This window comes from Camellia sinensis, chromosome 7, assembly GCF_055761805.1.
Source record: "Camellia sinensis isolate YWXY chromosome 7, ASM5576180v1, whole genome shotgun sequence".
Taxonomy (NCBI): Eukaryota; Viridiplantae; Streptophyta; class Magnoliopsida; order Ericales; family Theaceae; genus Camellia; species Camellia sinensis.
The window spans coordinates 192,270,878-192,292,885 of record NC_138967.1 but is presented as its reverse complement, the minus strand read 5'-3'; the positions used below and the strand labels follow the sequence as shown (position 1 = coordinate 192,292,885).

Below are 22,008 nucleotides of genomic sequence, written 5' to 3'. Positions count from 1 at the left end.
CGCATCCATCTGTCAAACCGCCAATCTGCTCAATTTACATCCGCCGAATTGGCAGACGGATGCGGATTAATTTTTTCAAATCCGTTAATCTGACAAACAGATGATAAATTGAAAGTTTCGTGACTACAATTGACCCGCGCCCCACCCTAAAACCCATAATTTGGATTAGATGATTTGTGATTGATCTAACGTAACGTGCGATCTGAACCAACTAATAATTTTTTTCACTGAGGGCGGCTTAACTGTGAGAGTGTGACCCAAATGACGCGCAAGTGTGAGAGTGTGACCCAAATGACGCGCCAAGTGCGCTCATTAGCTGGTGCGCATCGTGACACACTCGGCGCAGATTAGTTTTGTCCACACATTATGACTCTATATATATCTCAATCCATCACTGGCAGTGGTAGTTATACTTAGCTTGAAGTCAGCGAATTACCAACGAAAAGGTATACTCACATTTGTTTGTTTTGATTGAAAATATTTTCATACTGCCTTCAATTTTCTCGAGAAAGTTTAAATTTGCATTTGCAAGTGATGTGTTTTCCCCATTTTTACATTTTTTTTGGCAAAACAAACGGAGGGACTTTCCATTGATCGACGAAGTTTCTAATGGATTCATGTTTTAGGTTTTGATTCTATCTGACATTTTTCTGATTAATTGCAATTTCAAGCCAATCTGTGAGTTTTTATTTTTTATTTTATTTTTATGTTAGATTAGTTTTTTAAGAAATAACAAAAATGTACAGAAGAGAAAGCTTATCATATGCTAATATTGTGAAGTTATGGATGGACTTCAACGGTGATTTGATAATTTTTGTTAGATTTGCTTCTTATGAATTTTTATTTTAGAAATAACAAAAACGTGTAGAAGAGAAAGCTTAACATGCTAATTGTGAATTTATGGATGGACTTCAATGGTGATTTGAATGATTTTTCCAATTCACTGTGCCTTCATACAGGAATTTTGAGATTAGAAACCATTTACCTGGTGGACAGTTATTATAATTATGCCTTTAGTTACCTATTTATCTGCTGGTAGTTCAAATGCTACTGAAATTTTTAGCTCAGCTAAGACGAGAGAATTACATAATCTGGGCTTGCTTAAGCTAGAAACCTTATATTATGGGTCTTTCATAAATCTTCAATTTGTTGAGTTGATTTTGGAATGATTGGAAGTTGAAAAATCAAATAGAGGAAAAAAAATATTTATTTTTGGTGTCGCTGATCTCATGCTTTTCATGTTTATTCAGCTGGTGCTCATTTACGATCAGATAAGTCTCGGGTTTAATGGACCAAGTGGTTGCTGAAAATGGAGTTCAACAGGTTGAATTACTTTTTGCTGTTAATGATGATCATGGAGGTGTCATAGTGGAAATGAAGGAACCTATGGATTCCAAGGCCTTTCTTTCTCTGCTCAGGGCTTCAATATCACAGTGGAAGCAACAGGTCATATTCCTTAAGAATGAATTGATGCTTGCTTTGTTACTTTAATATGTGAAATCGTTTTGTTAACTTCAGTTTGATTAGTAATAACAGGTGAATTTTTTTAAGGGATATGAAAATATAACAAGTTTACTCGAATTGTTTGTTAATTGCTATTACATATCTGTGATAAAAAAATTAAAATAAAATAAAATTACAGGATCTGGTCTTTTCATTGAGGGAAACAGTTGCAGCTGTAGATACGTTTCTAAAACCATAAAAGATTTTTCTTGCGCCAACTGGCTTCATGACTCTTTAAAACCTGATTTGAAACATAAGAGGAGCATATCCAAACAAAGGCTATATTGGTCCCCATGAGACAAAACTTAGTCGTGGAGGGTTTCTCCCTAATAAGCCATGCCAAAAAGTTTTGATTTTCATGTGGTCAAATAATTTGTATTAGTATGAAATACAGAAGCCTGAATTGTTGGTTTTGAACTAACTTGCTAGATTGTTGTATTTTACAGGGCAAGAATGGTGTTTGGATTAAATTGCCCATTGGACTTGTAAATCTCGTTGAAACTGCAGTTAAGGTAACTGGTCAGGGGTTAGTACTGGTCTAGAATATAGTCTTTACTCCATTAACCTGTAGGCCTCGACATCTCACTTAAAATTGAGGGTAAATTACTCATTACTTGTCTGAAATCTAGTCTAGCAACCCAAATAATCCATCACCCTCTAACCCTTAATCAGCTTGAGATTAAGTTCATCATATCAGATATGCGATTTAATGAGATGTATGTTTTTGTCAGAATGCAATTTGATACATGTTTTATGTTTGTATCCAAAGCAGATACTGTTAGCTGTTGTGTTGATCTGTGTAAACTTTTACTCAACCTATACCCAACTGAGAGAGAGATTTATAATTTGGCTTTAGGCCGTAGTAGAAGCCGGGCAGAGAGAGGTCTGAGCGTGTTTGGGTCGGACTAACGTGGGCTTTTCCAGAGTTGGTTTGATCGGTCGAGGCCCAGGCCCCATGTTTGGGCTGAACTAACTTGGGCCTATCCAGATTTGGTTTTCTCGGTCGAGTCCCAGGTCCCAAGTTTGGGCTGAGCTAACTTGGCTGAGGTGATTGTTGACCAACCCGGGTTTCGTTGTTCGTACATTTAGCTTGGGGGAAAGGTCTTCTGAATACCGGCTTAATCTGTCTGGAGCTCAGTCGTACCGGAATGCTACTGAGCTCGGTTGTGATGGAGCTCGGCGAGTGGCGCCGTCGGACTCGTTACGTAGCACGATCGTAGGAGGCTGAGGTGATGCTGCCAAGCTGTCCCATTCCCGCTAATGTTGTCTGGCGGTTTGATTAGGTGGTGTTTAGCTGGATTTGCGCTGACAGATGGGAGAGCAGCTCCACGTGCCAATAGACGAGTGGGTGCAGAGGTGAGCGCAGAAAGTATACTAGCATGACTGCGCCCCCCATGCTGAGGATGGAACATCAATTGGTGAGAGAAACTTAACATTCATTCAGCTTCTCTCTCTCTCTCTGAGTGTGCTAACTTGACCGTCGGAGGGGTTTTCCGGCAACACACCACCGGGTAGCTCACCGCCGTTGTGTTTTCAAGTTGATCGGATAGACACGGAGCTTGGACGAAAGGAATACGGACAGCGACGTATATCTCCCCGTATAATTGGCGCCGTCTGTGGGAAGTTTTGCAGACACATCCTTGTCCTCCAAGCTCATCTGATTGCTTTCCATGGCAAACAACGACGAAATATCGTTGTTTTCCATTGACGGTGTTACCTCAGAGTCAGCCAGACGGAGAGACGGACTCCCAGCCGTTCCGAACATGGCGGACCTGGAAACCTCCCCAGGAGGACTTCCGAGAGATGCATGAGATAAGCACGCTAGAAGTTTTGGTCGCTCACGGAGCCCAGACGGAAATCGACGGCGAAGAGAATCGCATGCTCGACGTCTGGAGCACAAGTTAAGAAACCAAGACATCGTCATCCAGAGAATGGCGGCAGAGATGGAAGCTCTCAAACGACAGGTCAAAGGGAAGGGTGTTGCTGGAGTAGGAGACCACAGTGAAAGTCTAGCGCTCAAGATAGTACTTACCACCCCTCACGTCCGTCGACCACGTCGAGATATTCTTACTCCGTCCGTTCAGAGGACTTGAGGGACGTCTTGAAAGAGCGAGCTCGTCGACAGGAGGCTGAAAGGGTGCTGGTGCTCCAGTGGTTATCTTACGGAGGCCACCATAGTGAGGAGGTTATGATGCCGCCGCCCCGTTTAGCCATACCAGTCCCTTTGGACACTGACTTGGCGAGGCTGAACGCCTCCCCCTTCTCCCTTGAAATAGAGACCACGCCGCTCCCAATAGGCTTTCACCTGCCCAAGTTTACACTTTACGACGGAAAAAGCGATCCGTGCATGCATGTAAGCCACTTCCGACAGGTCATGGTTGGACACAGGCGTAATGATGCTCTGATGTGCTTTATTTTCCCATCCAGTTTGGGCGAACTGGGCTTGAAATGGTTTGAGAGACTCCCAGAAGAGAGCATCGAGAGGTGGCAACAGTTGGCGGAAGCATTCGTGACTTGTTTCAAAACCAACACAAAAACGCCAAAGGAAGTGGACCGCCTTCTGAGTGTCAAGATGGAGTTGAGTGACACCCTCAAGGCATACAACTCTAGGTACTAGGAAACCTTCAACGAGATCCTAGATTGTTCGATCAACCTAGCAATCACCCAATATAAGCACGGTCTCCCGGTCGGGCATAAGCTGAGGGACTCGCTTACAATGAACTAGTTGATGTCCATGGGCCAACTAATGCAACGCATCAATGAGCACCTCCGAGTAGAGGATGATGCGGCGGCATCCACCGCGAAGATAAATCCGATGGCAACAGACAAAAGGATGGCTGGTAAGGTACACGCGGTCGGACAGGAGACTAACCGTCCAAATGATCGCGCCGGGGAATCTGACCGTGGACCAAATCATAGAAATCGGGGTAGAGGTCACCGCAATGACCAAGCAGAATATCCCCGCGATGACGCAGCTGATGCTAACAGACGGTTGAACGTTCGGACAGGCATCACCACGGTATTTAAGATTCCAATCTATCGCATACTTAGTGAAATCCGCGACGAGGATTACGTCCGGTTTCCTGCTAAGTTAGGCAATGCGCAAAAGGGCTTAAATCCGCGGTACCGCTGCACATATCATAGGGAGAGAGGACACTGGACAGAGGACTGTTTGCCTTTGAAGCAACACTTAGAAGAGTTAGTCGCAGCCGGTCTCTTAGACCTTTACATCGATCTCTTAGACCTTTACATCGATGGGGGCGTTAGAGCCGCGCATCCTGTCCCGGCTGATCCGAGTGGTTCAGATGACTTAGAGGCGCCCCCTTAAGGAGTGGTCAATGTGATTCACGGCATAGTGGAGCCGGCGCGTGTATGCGAGCTTTGAGGAATGATAAAAAAGGCAGAACACATGAGGGAAGTTTTGTCAGTTCAGCCCGCGATCAAAAGGGAGAAGACCGAGAAGAAAGATGTGATTAGTTTCTCAACTAAGGACCTAGAGCGCATTCAAACGCCGCACAACGACGCTCTAGTAGTCACCCTCCGCATCAGAGACTTCGATGTCAAGCGCATCTTGAATGACCAAGGAAGCTCGGTTGAGATTATGTACTACGATGCGTTCAAGCAACTCAAACTCCGGGATACAGACTTGGCTCCGGCAACCTCACCACTGGTTGGTTTCAACTCATAACCGGAGTAGCCTATGGGAAAGATAATCTTACCAGTTAAAGCCGGATCCGTGGTCAAGCAGGTGGAGTTCTGGGTATTGAAGGTACCGTACACATATAACTTGATCTTGGGTGGGGGATGGCTTCATGCTATGCAGACAGTAGCGTCCACATGCCACCAGGTTATGAGGTTCCCCTCGGCTATGGGGGAAGTTGAGGAAATTTGGGGCGATCAAGTCATGTCGAAGCAATGTTTCATGGCAGTGAATAGGAGCCGAGCTGCCAAAGGCTTCGTGCAAATGATTGAAGGACCGGAAGACCAGAGTGTCCTTGATGATGTGGGCGCCAAGGCCGAGGACAAGGTTGTTGAAGAGTTGGTGGAAGTGCGGATTGACGCCGAAAGTCCAAACAAGTTCTTTCTGCTAGGGTCAAGCCTGACCGCCCAAGAAAGGACCGAGATGATAGAATTCTTGATGACGAATATCGAAGTCTTCGTATGGACGCCGTACGACATGCCTGGCGTTAATCCAAGCTTTATTTGCCACCAACTCAATGTTTTCCCGGATGCACGCCCTGTCATTCAAAGAGCGAGGAGATCGGCTCTTCACCACGCCGAGGTAGTCGCGGAGGAAGTGAGGAACCTGTTAGAAGCACGGGCTATCCAGGAAGTGCATTACCCTCGGGGGGTTTCAAACACGGTCGTAGTACCCAAGAAGAATGGGGAGTGGCGAGTTTGCGTTGACTACAAGACTGTCAACCGAGCTTGCCCTAAAGATAGCTTTCCTCTGCCCAGAATAGACCAGCTGGTGGATCTTACGGCCGGGCATAACAGGCTCAGTTTCTTGGATGCCTATCGCGGTTATCACCAGATCGCCATGCATGGCCCCGACCGCGAGATAACCTCTTTCACCACCCTAAGGGGACTATTCTGCTATCGAGTCATGCCTTTTAGTTTGAAGAACGCCGGGGCGACTTTCCAAAGGATGGTGACCAAAATGTTTGCTCCTCTGCTAGGCCGGACGATGGAGGCTAACATCGATGACATGGTGGTCAAAAGCAGGCATCAGGCCGGCCACTTATCCGACCTAGCCGAGATGTTCGCCATTCTTAAACAGTACAAGCTACGCCTGAATGCGTCAAAGTGTGCCTTCGGCGTGGGATTCGGGAAATTCCTGGGCTTCCTAGTCACAAACCGAGACATCGAGGCGGACCCCACACAAATCAAAGCCATACAAGTATTGAAGCAGCCCAACTCGGCAAAGGACGTGCAACATCTGGCCGGTATGGCCGCCGCGCTTAACCGATTCATAAGCCGGTCATCAGATTGCTGCCGCGCTTTCTTTCGAGCCTTGAAGTCCAAGTTTTCATGGGATGAGGAATGTGACAGGGCTTTGGCCGAGCTCAAGGCGTATTTGTCTTCTGCCCCCTTATTGGTGACACCCAAGCCCGGCGAAGAACTCTACCTTTATCTGGCAATTTCTCAGCATGCAGTTAGTGCGGTGCTTGTCCGGTCAGAAGGTATCCAGCATTTCCCTATCTTTTACGTGAGCAAAACCCTGCTACCGACAGAGTCGAGGTATTTGCCGCTGTAAAAACTTGCTTTGGCATTGATGATGGCCTCTAGGAAATTGGCGCACTACTTTCATGCTCACACAATCGTCGTGTTGACCGAATTCCCCCTCAAAGCCTTGTTCGAGCGGGCGGATTTCTCCGGTCGAATCCTGAAGTGGGCGGTCGAATTGGGACAATTCGACATCAAGTTTCAACCCTGAACAGTCATAAAAGCACAAGCATTGGTAGATTTTGTTGCTGAATTCTCGCCTGGAATTCACCAAGTATGCCCGGTGGATCTCACCGTGGTAGCCGACGAGGTGAATGACGGCTCAACGGAAATTGCACAACAGGGCGATGTTGGCGACGCGGAACTTGTGCGCCCGTCCATAGAACCTCCAGTCGGAATCGTGCTGCAGCCCGGCAATGCGACGGCGGACTTGGGAATAATAGACCAACCTGTTTGGTCCGGTGCCGCATCGCCGAGGGGGGATGAAGACCTGTCCGACATCAAAAAAGATAGCAGCGAACCTGAAACTGAACAGCCGAGCGACTGTGATCCCATCAATTTTCAAGCCTCCCAAGACCCCTCAGAGTGTTGGAAACTCTTTGTCGGTGAAATATGGAAACCTTTTGTTAATGAAGCTTCAAATCGTCACGGCGCCGGGCTGGGCATAGTTTTGATATCGCCAGATGGCTTGACCATCGAACACTCTATCACACTCGGATTCCCTGCGTCAAACAATGAGGCCGAGTACGAGGCGCTACTGGCCGGGCTTAAGAGCGCACTTCAGTTGCGCACAACCGAGCTGATGGTTTACAGCGACTCCCAACTTGTTGTCAACCAAGTGTCTGGGGTCTATGAAGTCAAAAATGACAGAATGACCAAGTACCAAGCTTTGGTAAGAGAACACATCAAGCGATTCCAGGCAATAAGGGTCCAACAAATTGGTCGTGAAGAAAACAGCCGTGCAGATGAGTTAGCTAGTCTAGCTTCCATGGTCGACAGTTCATCTCCCAGTTCTCTCCTGATTAAGTTTCTTTCGAGGCCTAGTATTAAGGAATCCGAGCAGACAGAAGTACTCTGCACCGAGCTTGGCCCTTCTTGGATGGACCCTATTATCCTTTTTCTGAAAGAACGGACGCTTCCAGCCGATAAAAAGGAAGCACATAAAGTCCGGGTGAAGTCAGAGCGGTTTTGGCTCTTTCCTTCTGGCACTTTATACAAGAAGTCGTTTACCGGCCCATATCTCAAGTGCGTACATCCAGACAGCGTGGAAGCCTTCCTGTACGAGATTCATGAAGGCTTATGCGGAAGTTACATCGGGGGAAGATCTTTGGCCTACCGAGCTATTTCGCAAGGATATTGGTGGCCATGCATGCAAGCGGATGCTTAAAAATATGTTAGAAAATGTGAGAAGTGCCAGAAGTTCGCCCACCAAATTCACCAGCCGGCCAGAGAACTTCTTCCCCTCACAAGCCCTTGGCCTTTTGTGATGTGGGGGCTGGACATAGTGGGACCACTCCCAACGGCACCAGGCAACCGGAAGTTCTTCATTGCGGCTACGGATTACTTCACCAAATGGGTTGAAGTTGAGCCCTTAGTGACTATCAAGGAGAAAGACGTCAAACGGTTTGTCTGCCAGAATGTGATAACGCGGTTTGGCGTCCCTAAGATTCTGATTTCTGATAATGGCACCTAATTTGATGGGCGTTTATTTAGAGGATTTTGTGAGGAATTAAAGATCGAATTCTACAACTCCACTTCGGCTTACCCACAGTCTAACGGGCAAGCTGAAGCTTCGAACAAGACCATTTTAGATCGGTTGAGGAAGAGGTTGGAGAAGGCCGAAGGCAAATGGGCCGAAGAGCTCCCTAGTGTCCTCTAGGCATATCGGACAACCCCGAGATGTTCGACCGGGAAAACTCCTTTTGCCTTGGCATATGGCATGGAGGCAGTCATCCCATTGGAAATCGGCATGCCCACCATCCGGAGTGAAAATTTTGAGCCCGAATTGAACTCTGAAGCAGTCGCCCTGGAATTGGACCAAGCTGACGAGCGCCGAGAAAAAACTTTGATCTACGTGGCCGCATACCAACAAGAATTGTCCAGGAAATACAACAAAACAGTGCACCCCAGATTGTTTAAAGTGGGCAACTGGGTTTTAAGAAAGGTCATGGGCAACTATGAAGCATGGACACGTCAAATTTGATGCCGTGGCGGTGTCGAACACGGGGACACGCCGGGGACACGGGGACACGCCGGGGATACGTACGGGACACGCCAGTTGGTGTGTCCTTTTAATTTAATTACTTTTTTGCAGGGGACACGGCGGAGACACGGCGGGGACACGCGTGTCCACCAAATCTGGACGCGCGTGTCTAAATCTGGACACAAACGGAAAAGAAGAAGAGTAAAGGAGAAGAGAAAGGAAACCTGGTCAGCTTGTCCTTCGAACGGAAGAGAAGACGATGACCTTCGAACCAGTCGAACCAGATCGCGTCTCTCACTCGATCCAGTCGCGTCTCTTCGTCGAACCAGATCGCGTCGAACCTTCGAACCAGATCGCGTCGAACCTTCGAACCAGTCGACGATGACCTTCGAACCAGACGATGACCTCCATCCAGTCGCGTCTCTCACTCGATCACGTCTCCGACCAGATCGCGTCTCTCGCCTTCTCTGTCTGTCTCTCTCTCTCGCCTTTTCGTCAGTCATATCTTATACATCTGTATATATGAGATATTCTTATAATATATATATATATATATATAAGATATAATCCTTATAACAGATATTCTTATAATATATATATAAACAGATATTCTTAAAATATATATATGTAAGATATAATCCTTATATAACAGATATTCTTATAATATATATATAAGATATAATCCTTATAATATATATAAGATATAATACTTACAATATATATGCATTAATAAAAAAAAACATATTTTGTATCTTATATATTTATATATATTAATAAAAAAAAACACACATATAATATAAAATAAAATAAAATAATTAATAAGCACACATTATTTTAAAAATAAATAAAATCATTGATGTATTAAAATAAAAATATTTATAAAAAAAAATTAAAAAATTTGCTGTGTCCCCTGCCAGGTCCGTGTCCCCATTTTTTGAAAGTTGCCGTATCACGTGTCCGTATCCATGTCCGTGTCCGTGCTTTATAGATGAGCAATACACTGGTGCCGGGCGAAGGCAAGCTAGGGGCAAACTGGGAAGGGCCTTACAAGATAACCGGTCTGGCGGGCAAGGGGGCATACCACTTAGAAGATTTGGATGGTAGAGGCGTACCCCGGCCATGGAATGCGGCCAATCTCAAATTGTACTATTTTTAGTATTTACCATTCTTATGTAATTTTTTGTGAAAGGACTTGTTTTCCCTACACTTCCGAATGTAATACTCTTTTTGCCAATGTAATGAAAGTGAATTATCTTTGCTGAAGAGGTTTGCTGTGTTCGAAGTAATATAGTGACTGAGGGGCATACTCAAGTGTTTAGCCGAGATGATTTACACTGGCTAAAGGAGTTGGTGATTTGCCCAACTCCAAGGCTCTAGCCGAGATGATTTACCCCGGCCGCAAGAGTTGGTGACATGTCCAACTCAAGTGTCTTAGCCGAGATAATTTAACCCGGTTGCAAGAGTTGGTGATTTGCCCAAGGGTTTTAGCCGAGATGATTTACACCGGCTAAAGGAGTTGGTGATTTGCCCAACTCTAAGGCTCTAACCGAGATGATTTACCTCGGCTAAAAGGGTTGATGATTTTCTCAACCCCAGAGAGTTTATCCCGGCTATTTGCATGAATGACTTTGTTTATGTAGCGCTGACAAGACTTTGTTTTTTGTGACCAAGATAATCTTCTCGGCTCTATGAAGAATAGCACGGTTAAAAAGAAAACTACAGCAGACATTGCAAAAGTATGTGCGAAATGACAACTTTTCATTAATGGGAAAATTTGATACGTATGGTGGGGCTTGTAGCCCGGTTACAAAAATTCAAACAAAAATCAAAAGAGACAAGCCTAAACTAAGCTAGCGGGGAGAAATCGACAAACTCGTCACCGGTTCCTTCTGTTGCGACCTCTAGGTCAACCATAACAACCTTCTCTTTCTCGCCGAGCTCCGGTTGACTACTCTCTTCCGCGGCTTCTTTGTCCGCCTCCTCTTGCAAGGCGTTGAAGACTTCATTGGCATAAGGAATTAGGTAGACCGGCAGGAAGGCTGGGGGAGGATAAGCAAATCCTTGGTCTCCGATCCTTGGCCGAGTTTTTCGCAAGCGGCCTTCCAACCGGACTTGAAATAAATGTCCTTGGTGGCTTCGACCTGCTTGGTGTAGTTATCCTCGGCCTCCTGGAAACCGAGATTGTTGGCCTCATCCACGGTAGCCTTCCTTCCTTCTTTTTCGGCCGTGAGTTGGGCTTTCAGCTCTTCCCTTTCTTGCTTGGCCCGGCCAAGTTGGCCGAGGAGTTTTGCATTGTCAGCATTGGCCATTTCAAGTGAAGCCTTAGACCTCCCCAGCTCGGTTTCAAGATTCTTGGCCTGGTTGTTGGCATCGGTCACCTTTTGCCGGAGCTTGTGAATTCGGTCCATCACGAGATGCTACTTCTGGATAGCCTGTAAGAGGACGTGTTAGAGATGAAATAAGAAGAGTAACCGTGGAAACACTTCACAAATATGAATAGATGTACAGAGCTCTTACCCTAGTCATAGATTTAACCGAGGACTTGACAAACCGGGTGTTGGGAACATGCTCGTTGTCGGCTACGTCGCACGACAAAAGTAGTGCTTTTGTCAGGTCAAAAGCCAGAAGGTGTTATTTGTCGCCTTTCACAGAGGCGTTGGCCGGGATCTCTTTTCCCTGGTGCTTCAACTGCGGGTGCCATGGCGGAGTTGGTTCAGATCCCTCCGCGGGTTGCTCGGTGCTCAACTCGGCCACAAGCTCGGTATTTGGGTCAGCAGATTGAGGCCTTTTGCCTGCTCGGCGGCCTTCCTTGCTGGCCTACGCTGAAGTGGTTGACCTCAAGGCGATGACGGTCTCGGATGATTGTCCGACTATTGAGGTGCGAGGGGGGACGCTCGGCAGCTCGGCGGATGTGGCGGTGATGAGGTTCTTGATGCGGCTCCGCTTGGCCATCTTTTCTTCTTCGGTTAGCAGGATAAAGGGCACGTTCGGTAGTGTTAGATCGGGTGGTAGAGACGGTGCTCGGAGAAAGTTTGGAACCCTACTCTGGCGGGGAGTTGTGTACCTGAAGCTCGGTACGTAGCCGAGAAGTTTGTGGCAATCCCAGTTATGATACCGCAGTACGGTTCTGATGGCAGCCTCATTGGGGTTGTAGTAGTTTGCTTGCAAGGCTTCGATAGCTGCAAAGTGGGAAAGAAGATGTGAAAATTGAAATATTATTGATTGATGAATTGATTGATATGTGTTGTTGTATACTGTCTATTACAAATGGTTCCTTATATAGATGTAGGTGTAGTGGATGGTGGTAGTGGTGTAGTGGGTTAGGTTTAGTGGAGTAGGTGAGGTGGTAGTGGTGTAGTGGGTTAGGTTTAGTGGAGTAGGTGAGGTGGTAGTGGTGGTAGGTGATGGTAAATTCTAACAGCCCCCGCAAACTCAAGGAGGATAGAAACTAATCAACTTGAGTTTGGAGAGAGTAACAAAACAAGAAAATACATAAAAATAAAAGAGGATAGGAGACACTGTATGGTCGTGTCAGACCATTGGGGAAGACACTGGATGGTGGTGTCATAACGTTGTAGAGGACACTGTATGGTGGTGTCATAACGTTGTAGATGACACTGTATGGTGGTGTCAGACCGATGTAGAAGACAGTTTATGGGGTCATGTCGGACCGTTGTAGAAGACAGTTTATGGGGTCATGTCGGACCGTTGTAGCAGACGATGTTGTGACAGTTGTTGTGACAGTTTACGGAGTCTTGCTGGACCCTTGTAGAAACTAACCGGAATCAATGTCGGGACAGTTTACAGAGTCTTGTCGGACCCTTGTAGAAACTAACTGGAATCAATGTCGGGACAGTTTACAGAGTCTTGTCGGACCCTTAAAAAGTCGCACCCTCAAAAGGTGTGCCCAATTTTGTCAAAAGGCGTGCCATCAAAAAGCGTGCCCAATCCATAAAAAGACGTGCCATCAAAATGCGTGCCCAATCCATAAAAAGGCGTGCCATCAAAAGTTGCGCCCTCAAAAGGCGCGCCCACTTCATCAAAAGTCGTGCCCGACAGAAAGCGTCGAGCCATCAAAAGGTGAGCCGGGGACGCGGCGAGGCACGTGAGCGACAGAGCGCCGTGTCGGCCGCGTCGTCAGTGTCAATATAAACCAATGCGGAGGCGGAGGAAACCAAACCAGACTGAAACCTCTGAACTTGTTATTCTGAAACAATCTGTAAATACTCTGTATCCAACCCTTCTCGGAAACACTCAGCAACCCAAAAAACATGGCCTCTTCTTCCCGTTCAGCTACCCAGAATATGGCCTCTTCATCCCGTGGTCTACCCACTCTCTTTCCCGACCTCAATGAGTCAACAAGAGAGAGAACTGGTGCGGTGGCCAGTGAACCTCAACCAAACACCTCTGTGTTTGCTCCTTTGAACTTTCCGATGCGGTCGGTGGAGCAAAAAATGGCGGTGCAAACTGATATTGAGGCCAATCAGTATACTCTGAAGTCATGTGTGGAAACCATGACTGCGGTCACAAACTTGTCGCACCGGCTGCAGAGCAGGACAAATGAGGTGCAACAGTTAAACTCCCAGCTGGCTCTACTCCAACGCATGTATAAGGATGCGCGAGCAGAGATAAGTGTGCTGAAGGCGGAAAATAAGGAGCTGAAGCGGAAGGCTTCCGTGAAGTTCCGATTTGGAGGTCCGCCATATGCGGCAGTGGAGGAGCAGGGGGGAGTGAACGTGCTCGGCGGCGTGGGAAGTATGGAGGCAGCGCCGGTAAGGGATACCCAAGAGAAAAGCAAGAAGAAGAGACCTGCAGTAGAGTAGAGAAGAAAAAATCCCGCTGTGGGTGTGGTTGTTTTGTTTGTTTTTTTTTTTTTTTTTGGTGTAAAATGGTGAGCGGGGTGAGCCCCGACATGAATAAAATGAGTTTGGTGTGTAGTTCTTCTTCTTCGTTTTTTTTTTTTTTTTTTTTTTGGGGGTGTGTTTTGTGTTTACTCATATCCATGTTCTGCGGAGAGAAGGCTATGGAGCGCACTGACATAAACAGAGAGGAAGGGGGAAGAAAATAAAATATAAAAGAAAATAAAAAAGAAGAGAAGTGTGTGAGGGGTAAAAGAATAAAAAATAAAAAAGAAATAGGAAAGTAGAGGGAGTAAAGTAAAGAAATAGGAGAGAGATAAAAAATAAGAATAATAATAAAAAAGAGAGTGGAGATACATGTGCAAATCAATTTGTTTGTCGTGGGCTTTTCAAAAGAGGGAGGAAAAGAATAAAAAAAAGGAAAAGAAAGGTGAGTGGGAAACATGAGTGTGCGGAGAAGGTAAGCACCAAGGGAACTGGCAAATATAAAAAAAGAAAGCCACCAAACCCTTTTAGAAAAATAGAGGCTGCAACAAAATGCCTAACATCAATCTTCAACGCACTTTCCCCCAACTTAGACGTCAGAAATTTCTGGAGAACAGCTAACTTGGGAGCTAATTCCTTTGCTGCAGGCCCACCATCAGTACCAAAATTATTGAACATTTGCCAAGCGGAGAGGATGAAGAGAGTTCCGTTGATAATGAAACAGACGACCCGAAATCCCGAAAGCAGCGAGGAAAGTCCCCAAAACAGAAAGGCGGCGTATCCCAAGGCGATGGTTATGTCGGACTGTACGCAAAACGCGTTGCTGGCCGTACACGTGTCCCCCGCCTTCAGCGTCCGAGCAAACTCCGTCCCCGCTGAGCTCGCCGACAGTAACAGGTACGCGAAAACCTGATCATGGCCGTAGTCGAACCAGAACTGAAGGATCTCAGGGAGCAAAGTGACGCCTCTGGAAATCTCCCAAACAGAAGCTCCCATTTCGAACAATGAATACACAGCGACTATGGCATTGGTAGCCAAAACGAAAATGAGGGTGTTGAGGCGGCGGAGCTTCTGTACGGAGACGGTGGAATGGAAGTGAAGGTATGTGTAGAAAATAAACGGAATAGGTTGAGATCCGGCGGACGGCTAGGGTGAGGTTGCCGCCCGCCGGTGAAGCGAAAATATTAGGTTCTAAACCTGCTCTGATACCATGTGAAAATTGAAATATTATTGATTGATGAATTGATTGATATGTGTTGTTGTATACTGTCTATTACAAATGGTTCCTTATATAGATGTAGGTGTAGTGGATGGTGATAGTGGTGTAGTGGGTTAGGTTTAGTGGAGTAGGTGAGGTGGTAGTGGTGTAGTGGGTTAGGTTTAGTGGAGTAGGTGAGGTGGTAGTGGTGGTAGGTGATGGTAAATTCTAACAGAAGAAAAGACATTAGTGCAGAACAGTGAAGGAAAATGGGTTGACCGGGCAGTGAGCACGACTTACATGTCGAACCGAAGTTCTTGCTTATGTACCAGCCGGGCACGTCAGCTGTTTCGTAATTTCCAAACACCCAGAAAAAGTCATCGTCGTGCATATCTTTATCTAGGGTGCCGGTCACAATCTTCTCCTTGGGGTTGTAGTAGTTTGCTTGCAAGGCTTCGATAGCTGCAAAGTGGGAAAGAAGAAAAGTCATTAGTACAGAACAGTGAAGGAAAATGGGTTGACCGGGCAGTGAGCACGGCTTACATGTCAAACCGAAGTTCTTGCTAATGTACCATCCGGGCACGTCGGCTGTTTCATAATTTCCAAACACCCAGAAAAAGTCATCGTCGTGCATATCTTTATCTTGGGTGCCGGTCACAATTTTCTCCTTGCCCGGCCTAATCTTTAAGTAGTAGTTGAGTCCATCGCCTGTATGCCCGAGGGTGTACTGGCATAGAATCTCGGCTAATCCTAGGTTCAGGCCCAGCCGGTTGTTTAGCTCGGCTATCCCGTTTATTATTCTGTAGGTGTTGGTTGAAACTTGTGTTGGTGTTAGCCCGGTGCGCCTCAGGAACTCGCACATTAGAGGATTAATCGAGAAGCGAAGGCCGCCTTCGATTATGGAAAGCACGGCGAAAGGGCATTGGTCCAGCCTGCCCCAAGGGGTTGTGTCCTCGGCACCGAGCTCGAGATGTACGTCTGCGGGGACACCGTATTCTTCCCGAAACGCGGCTAGTGCGACCGGTGTGTCAACAAGGAAGCGATAACGGCCCATGTGAAGCCGGCTGGTTTTAGCACGGTTGTGTTGGTTTGGCAAACTTTTGTTTGATGGCTGCTCGGCCTTTGAGAGCCTCAGTGTTGGTTTCTGGTCCCCTAGGACTTTGCAGTAAAAGCCAAGTGTAAGTGGTAGCGCGGTTGCGCAAATGAGCTCGGTTTTAGCTCGGACACAAGAAGTGCAACAGTACCTCGATTATTACTGTGCACCCAGAAGCTTGGCCGCTCGAGCGGACTAGATGTTAGCCCGGTCGAGCGGGCTAGCGTTCTGTTAGATTCCCACTCATCTCACAAACTTCCAACTTGCTCAATTCTATTATTTTTTGGGATCAAATGAGGTCCAGGAGCCCGGTCTGCCCTAGATCCTCGCGTGCTCATCAAAGAAGATGAAGAACATTTGAGGGAGAAGGGGCAGAGATGGTTTTTGGAGGGCTACATCCTAAAACCTACTGCTATCACAGGCCTAGAAAACACGAGTATCAAATGAAGAGATTCGAAGAACTTACAGGTTTGGAGGAGAGAATCGGATCCTCAAGCGCAGAAATACTCCTGAGCTTCAATTGCGAAGCCGAGTCCACCTAATGGATGTTGTGATGTGGGCAAAGATAATGTTCGAAAGAGGAGGTTACACTGTAGGTTCGAGTCTTTGGGTTGTCTGAGGAGGAGGATGAGCAATAAGGAAGAAAGAGGAAGGGGCAAACGACGTACTTATAGGAGGAAAAGAAGTGCCAAAAAATTCGAAAAATGAAGAGGCAGGGGGGTTGGCTGCTCAAGACCAATGAGCAAAGGACGCATGTCCATGATGACGGCGGCGTTAGTACTGAAGAGACAGGATGGCGAGCTGAGGCGTCGATCGAGCAAGTCAAGAAACCGAGCATGGGGGTTAGCTCGGTCAACGTCTTGCGGATTTAAGTCGGGCTGAGAATCGACCCCGGTCGGATCATGTAATCCCAGTCACGCTTGCGCGGACGGAATTAAGGGACAATTGAGAGGGAAATTTATAATCTGGCTTAGGGCCGTAGTAGAAGCCGGGCAGAGAGAGGTCCGAGCGTGTTTGGGCAGGGCTAACGTGGGCTTTTCCACAGTTGGTTTGATTGGTCGAGGCCCAGGTCCCATGTTTGGGCTGAACTAACTTGGGCCTGTCCAGATTTGGTTTGCTCGGTCGAGTCCCAGCTCCCAAGTTTGGGCCGAGCTAACTTGGCCGAGGTGATTGTCGACCAACCTGGGTTTCGTTGTTCGCACATTTAGCTCGGCGGGAAAGGTCTTCTGAATACCGGCTTAATCTGTTTGGAGCTCAGTCGTACCGGAATGTTACTGAGCTCGGTTGTGATGGAGCTCGGCGAGTGGCGCCGTCGGACTCGTTACATAGCACGGTCGTAGGAGGCCGAGGTGATGCCATCGGGCTGCCCCATTTCCGCTAATGTTGTCTAGCGGTTTAATTAGGTGGTGTTTAGCTGGATTTGCGTTGACAGATGGGAGAACAGCTCCACGTGTCAATAGACGAGTGGGTGCAGAGGTGAGCGCAGAGAGTATATAAGTATGACTGCGCCCCCCATGCTGAGGATGGAACATCAATTGGTGAGAGAAACTTAACATTCATTCAGCTTCTCTCTCTTTGAGTGTGCTAACTTGACCGTCGGAGGGGTTTTCCGGCAACACACCACCGGGTAGCTCACCGCCGTTGTGTTTTCAGGTTGATCGGATAGACACGGAGCTTGGACGAAAGGAATACGGACAGCGACGTATATCTCCCCGTACACCAACTTTTCTTGGACTGGACTAGATGGTTATAGAACTAATAATCTGAGAATCCTGGGAAATTGATGTTTGGACAGACTTAAGATATGGTGCTATAGTGCTGTTGCTCAAACCTGAACCCATGTCTTTTCACGAACCTAACAAGAAGAAATTAGTCCGGGTTATACCATTTATTCTTGGAGAACGGAAGGAAATTGGTGTTGAACAGACTTCAGATACAGTGATTATGCTCTATATCATGGTTTGACATTTGATGGGTATTTTATTTTGTTTTGTGTATTGAGTTTTGTTTGGTAAACGGTTCTGTTGGAGCAGGAGGGGTTTCGGTACCACCATGCTGAGCCTCATTACCTGATGCTCGTATACTGGATTCCTGAAGCAGCTAGTACTGTCCCTGCAAATGCTACACACCGAGTAGGTGTTGGTGCTATTGTCATGAATGACAAAAGAGAGGTATTGCCATTGTTTTGCTTTGAATTCCCTGCTGCTCATCTTTTTATACTGCAATTGATCCTCTGGTGAGCATAATGTAAAAACGTTGTAGTTTTTGTAATTTGCTTTAAATTTGTTGCCATCGTTTTGTTGTGTTTGTAATTTTGAACCTGGAAAGTGGTTGGTAGTTGCTTGTGGTCCAGGAAAAGAGTGGAAGATTACAAGGCAAAGGTATTTGGAAGATCCCGACAGGAGTAGTGGATGAGGTACACACCTGAACGAAGTTCATTTGCAAGGTTAAATTGCAAATTTCTTCAACGATTAATTGATCTATTTAATCCACAGGGTGAGGATATCTTTGCAGCAGCAGTGAGAGAAGTAAAAGAAGAAACAAATGTATGTGATGAAACTGATGATGTTTTTCATTCTTCCCTTTTTACCTAACTGTGCCACTGATCCTTCTGAGACTGACGGGTTGTACTATTTCAGATTGACACAGAGTTTGTGGAAATACTAGCTTTTAGGTGTGTATGTGGCATAATCTCGAAGTTCTTTCCTCACAAGTCACAATTAAGCCATAATCATAGTATCGAAATTGGGCAGTGTGTCATGAACGTTCATAGCCAATGAAATCAATAGGGTTCCCAAATAAAATTTGCTTAAATTCATGTGGATTCAGTTGTCAGCAGACAAATATTTCAAGAAGATGGAAGATCTTCAGAAATTTTTTTAATCTTGCCATTTTTTTTGTTGTAGTTTGGATGAACAGTGTTCAACTCCACTCAATTTCAAAATGCCTCATCCGACCATTTGAGGTTGGTTACATAAATCCTATTTTGCCGTTCAGCTTTGTCCAAGTTAATAACTTTAGTTACACCACATGGCCAAGCCTCACTAATTAATGGATTCCATTGCACAAAGCTGAATTTGTAGAACGCTGGACCTAATAGGTAAACTTAAAGATTCTGATGCTTCTCATATTATGTGGTGAGACAAGCAAGACCTGATGAAGCAAGTCATGTTGTTAATGAACAAGAATTTTGATGCCTTAGTGGTGTTTCCACATGTTTATTGCTTTGATTTACAGGCAATTTCACAAGGTATTCTTTGAGAAGTCAGATTTATCCTTCCTCTGCATTCTGAGTCCACTATCCTTCGACATTCAGAAGCAAGAATTAGAGATTGAGGCAGCCCAGGTAATTTACTTAAGACAACAGATTAGCCAATATTTGCAGAGACAGTTTCTTACACTCTTTTATCTTTTGCATTAGTTTTCTTCTTTGCTTCTCGTCCTGAAATTAGTCTTAACTTCACTTATACAGTGTAATAAACTGAGTATGTTGAAAGAATCAGTAACACAAGGAAACAACATTTAGGGTCTGCTATCTGTGGTCTTCACACTAAATGGCCCATAAATGTGTTGGAGCATATGTGAAGGTAGAGTCTCACATCGGATAAAGAATAAAAGGAGATAGGTCTTAATATACATTAGATGACTCTCCACAGGAGATAGGTCTTAATATACATTAGATGACTCTCTACTTATAGGTTTAAGCTTTTAAGTGAGTATGAGTTTCAAATAATGTATGTTGGGCCCTAATGTTAAGCATGTGGGCTCTAGAATTTATCCCTGATGAATTGGGCCAGTATTATTGTGCGTTTGTGGGCTCCCTAATTCCCTAACAAAATGTACCTTCTCTCTTGGTTGTTTAGGTTCGCCGGGGAATTTTCCTTGCAACAAAAAGAGAGTAATATTTGAAATATTCAGAATGATCCATGTACACTAATATGACATGCTAACTAATTTTATTTGGGTCAGCCACTACCGTCCTCCTGTGCCCTTGCACATATGTTATAGGTAGGTGATGTTGCTTGTTTTCTTCTTGCAGTCTGCAATTAAGGAGTTGTTTGGAGTGTCTTAAATAAGTGTACTTTTTGTCTTTTTAGACTAAAAAGTTAGAGGTTGAAAATATAAATGTTTGGGTTAACTTTTTGACTTTTTATAGAAAAATGTGTAATAAAAAATTGTAAAAATTGGTTTGTAGAGGAAAATTAGAATTGGGAGTTGTGCAGCCGTAATTGTTGACTTTTGGTGAATAGTGATAACTTTTTAACTTTTTGAGTAACTTTTTGACTTTTTGCCTTTTTTGAGACTTCCCAAACTTGGCCTAAATGTCTAAGATATAGTATGGAAATATTTTGTTTGAACAATTTGTGCAATAATTAATGATTTTTTGTGCCTTTTTTGAATCATCGTCACTTCTCTTCATAGTGGATGCCATTCGAGGAATATGCAGCCCAACCCATTACTCAGAAACACGGTCTTTTCAAGTACATTTCTGAAATATGTTTAGCAAAGGTAGACAGAGAGTACGTTGGATTTTCACCACTGCCAATGACATCATCTTTTGATGATCAAGTAACTTACATTTATTTGAACAACCATGATCTGAACCAGTGAAATTCCACATTCATTCAACTTAGAGTTGAAGGCTGTATCATTTTCTATGTAACTTTATTTTATTTGACATGTCAATGGAAATTACTTTTGTTTCTCTCTATATTTTCTTGATGAGTTCAAGTCTCTTTATTGGGAAATGTAACCTGAGCCGCTCGGTTGTCTGTAGGGGACCCCTTTTGCTCTAATATTAATGATGGAGAATTAATGTTATGATTGCTGTTTGTTTACATCACATCTCTTCTTGCTAGAGAGCCTGAGAGAATATTAGTTTGAGCCACTGGGGCCATACCGGAGTATGTTTTATTTAAGAAGTTGTTGCCTTACTATGGGAATTTTTTGTACTGACATAAACACCATAGCATCATGTTCTGATGTTTACATTGTTAGATAGCTTGATATACATTATTGAATCTATTTCCTAACAACTTAAGACTGTTGAGACAATAGTTAATCTGACATGGTATTAGAGCTTAAGTTGGAGGAGGTTTAAGTCTTTATGTTTGCATTCTTTCTTCTCCATATGGATGTTAAGATCTCCACGTATGGGAGTGTGTTAGATAACTTAATATATATTGTTTAGGATCTATTTCCTATCAGCTTTCAGAATTAGTGGCAACTTAGCATACCCAAGGAACCCGACTCATATTCAGCCACCCCTGCTGCCTTTCCACACTAGAAATAGTTGTTTGCAATATTGAGCTCACTCTTTAATCTAAAACTGTGAGGTTCCTGAGATAACAGTATGAGGGTATTCATGCCCATCCTCCTTCCACCACCACCGTCTCCTCCCTCTGGCTTTCCTGGCCTTCCCAATATATGGATCAAACCACCACCACCACCACCACCACCACAGCTAGTTCAGGGCAATTGCTCACCATCTCCAGCTCACTGTTGCCATTGCCTTACTTCTTACTTCAACTCCTTAATAGTTTGGTTACTGCCTTGCGAATTTGCGACTGTTCTTCTCTGTTGCTGCTCTGCTGCTCCTTTTTTCTTTTCTCCTAAAATTTTACCAATTCCTTTGCCGTTCTATTATAGGTGTGCTTGATCCAGCAATGTGCCATTTTGTTTTTCTAAATTTAGCGGAGTTTCAATTGAAATACTATTTTTAGAAAAGAAAAAAATCTTATGTCATGTAATTTTGTTTATATCCTCGTCTGTATTAGTCCTTATCTGATCTCCAAATTGTTCTGGCTACTACCATCAATCCATATGTTCATCATGTACTATTTGCGAACAAATTGTGAGAAAAATTTGACATTTTAAAGGGAAAAAAAAAACACTGAAAAGTTGATTTTTTGGCCTTTTCTCATTGAACAGTTCTTTAGTA

The 22,008-nt window shown here is 45.0% G+C and overlaps 1 protein-coding gene across 5 annotated transcripts; it reads left to right on the top strand.

Annotated features, from left to right (window-relative positions):
• The first annotated feature begins 202 nt into the window (after nucleotides 1-202).
• LOC114316782 (nudix hydrolase 10) lies at nucleotides 203-20,888 on the top strand. Of its 5 annotated transcripts, none has more exons than XM_082880266.1 (9): nucleotides 203-446; nucleotides 1,251-1,446; nucleotides 1,950-2,015; nucleotides 18,101-18,238; nucleotides 18,406-18,483; nucleotides 18,563-18,613; nucleotides 18,707-18,741; nucleotides 19,305-19,413; nucleotides 20,490-20,888. In XM_082880266.1, exons 2-9 carry the CDS (start codon nucleotides 1,288-1,290, stop codon nucleotides 20,676-20,678), a joined length of 825 nt encoding a protein of 274 aa, XP_082736392.1. In that variant the 5' UTR covers nucleotides 203-446; nucleotides 1,251-1,287; the 3' UTR covers nucleotides 20,679-20,888. The 5 variants fall into 5 exon arrangements, with proteins under 5 accessions (XP_082736392.1, XP_082736396.1, XP_082736395.1 ...); XM_082880267.1 differs by having other exon boundaries at nucleotides 438-626; XM_082880268.1 differs by lacking the exon at nucleotides 203-446 and adding an exon at nucleotides 553-678.
• Nucleotides 20,889-22,008: the final 1,120 nt, after the last annotated feature.

Coding starts and splice junctions, on each gene's coding strand:
- LOC114316782 (XM_082880266.1), top strand. CDS start 1,288: ATGGACCAAGTGGTTGCTGAAAATGGAGTTCAACAGGTTGAATTACTT. Junction 18,484..18,562: donor CGACAGGAGTAGTGGATGAG/GTACACACCTGA, acceptor TTTAATCCACAG/GGTGAGGATATCTTTGCAGC. Junction 19,414..20,489: donor TAGAGATTGAGGCAGCCCAG/GTAATTTACTTA, acceptor TTCTCTTCATAG/TGGATGCCATTCGAGGAATA.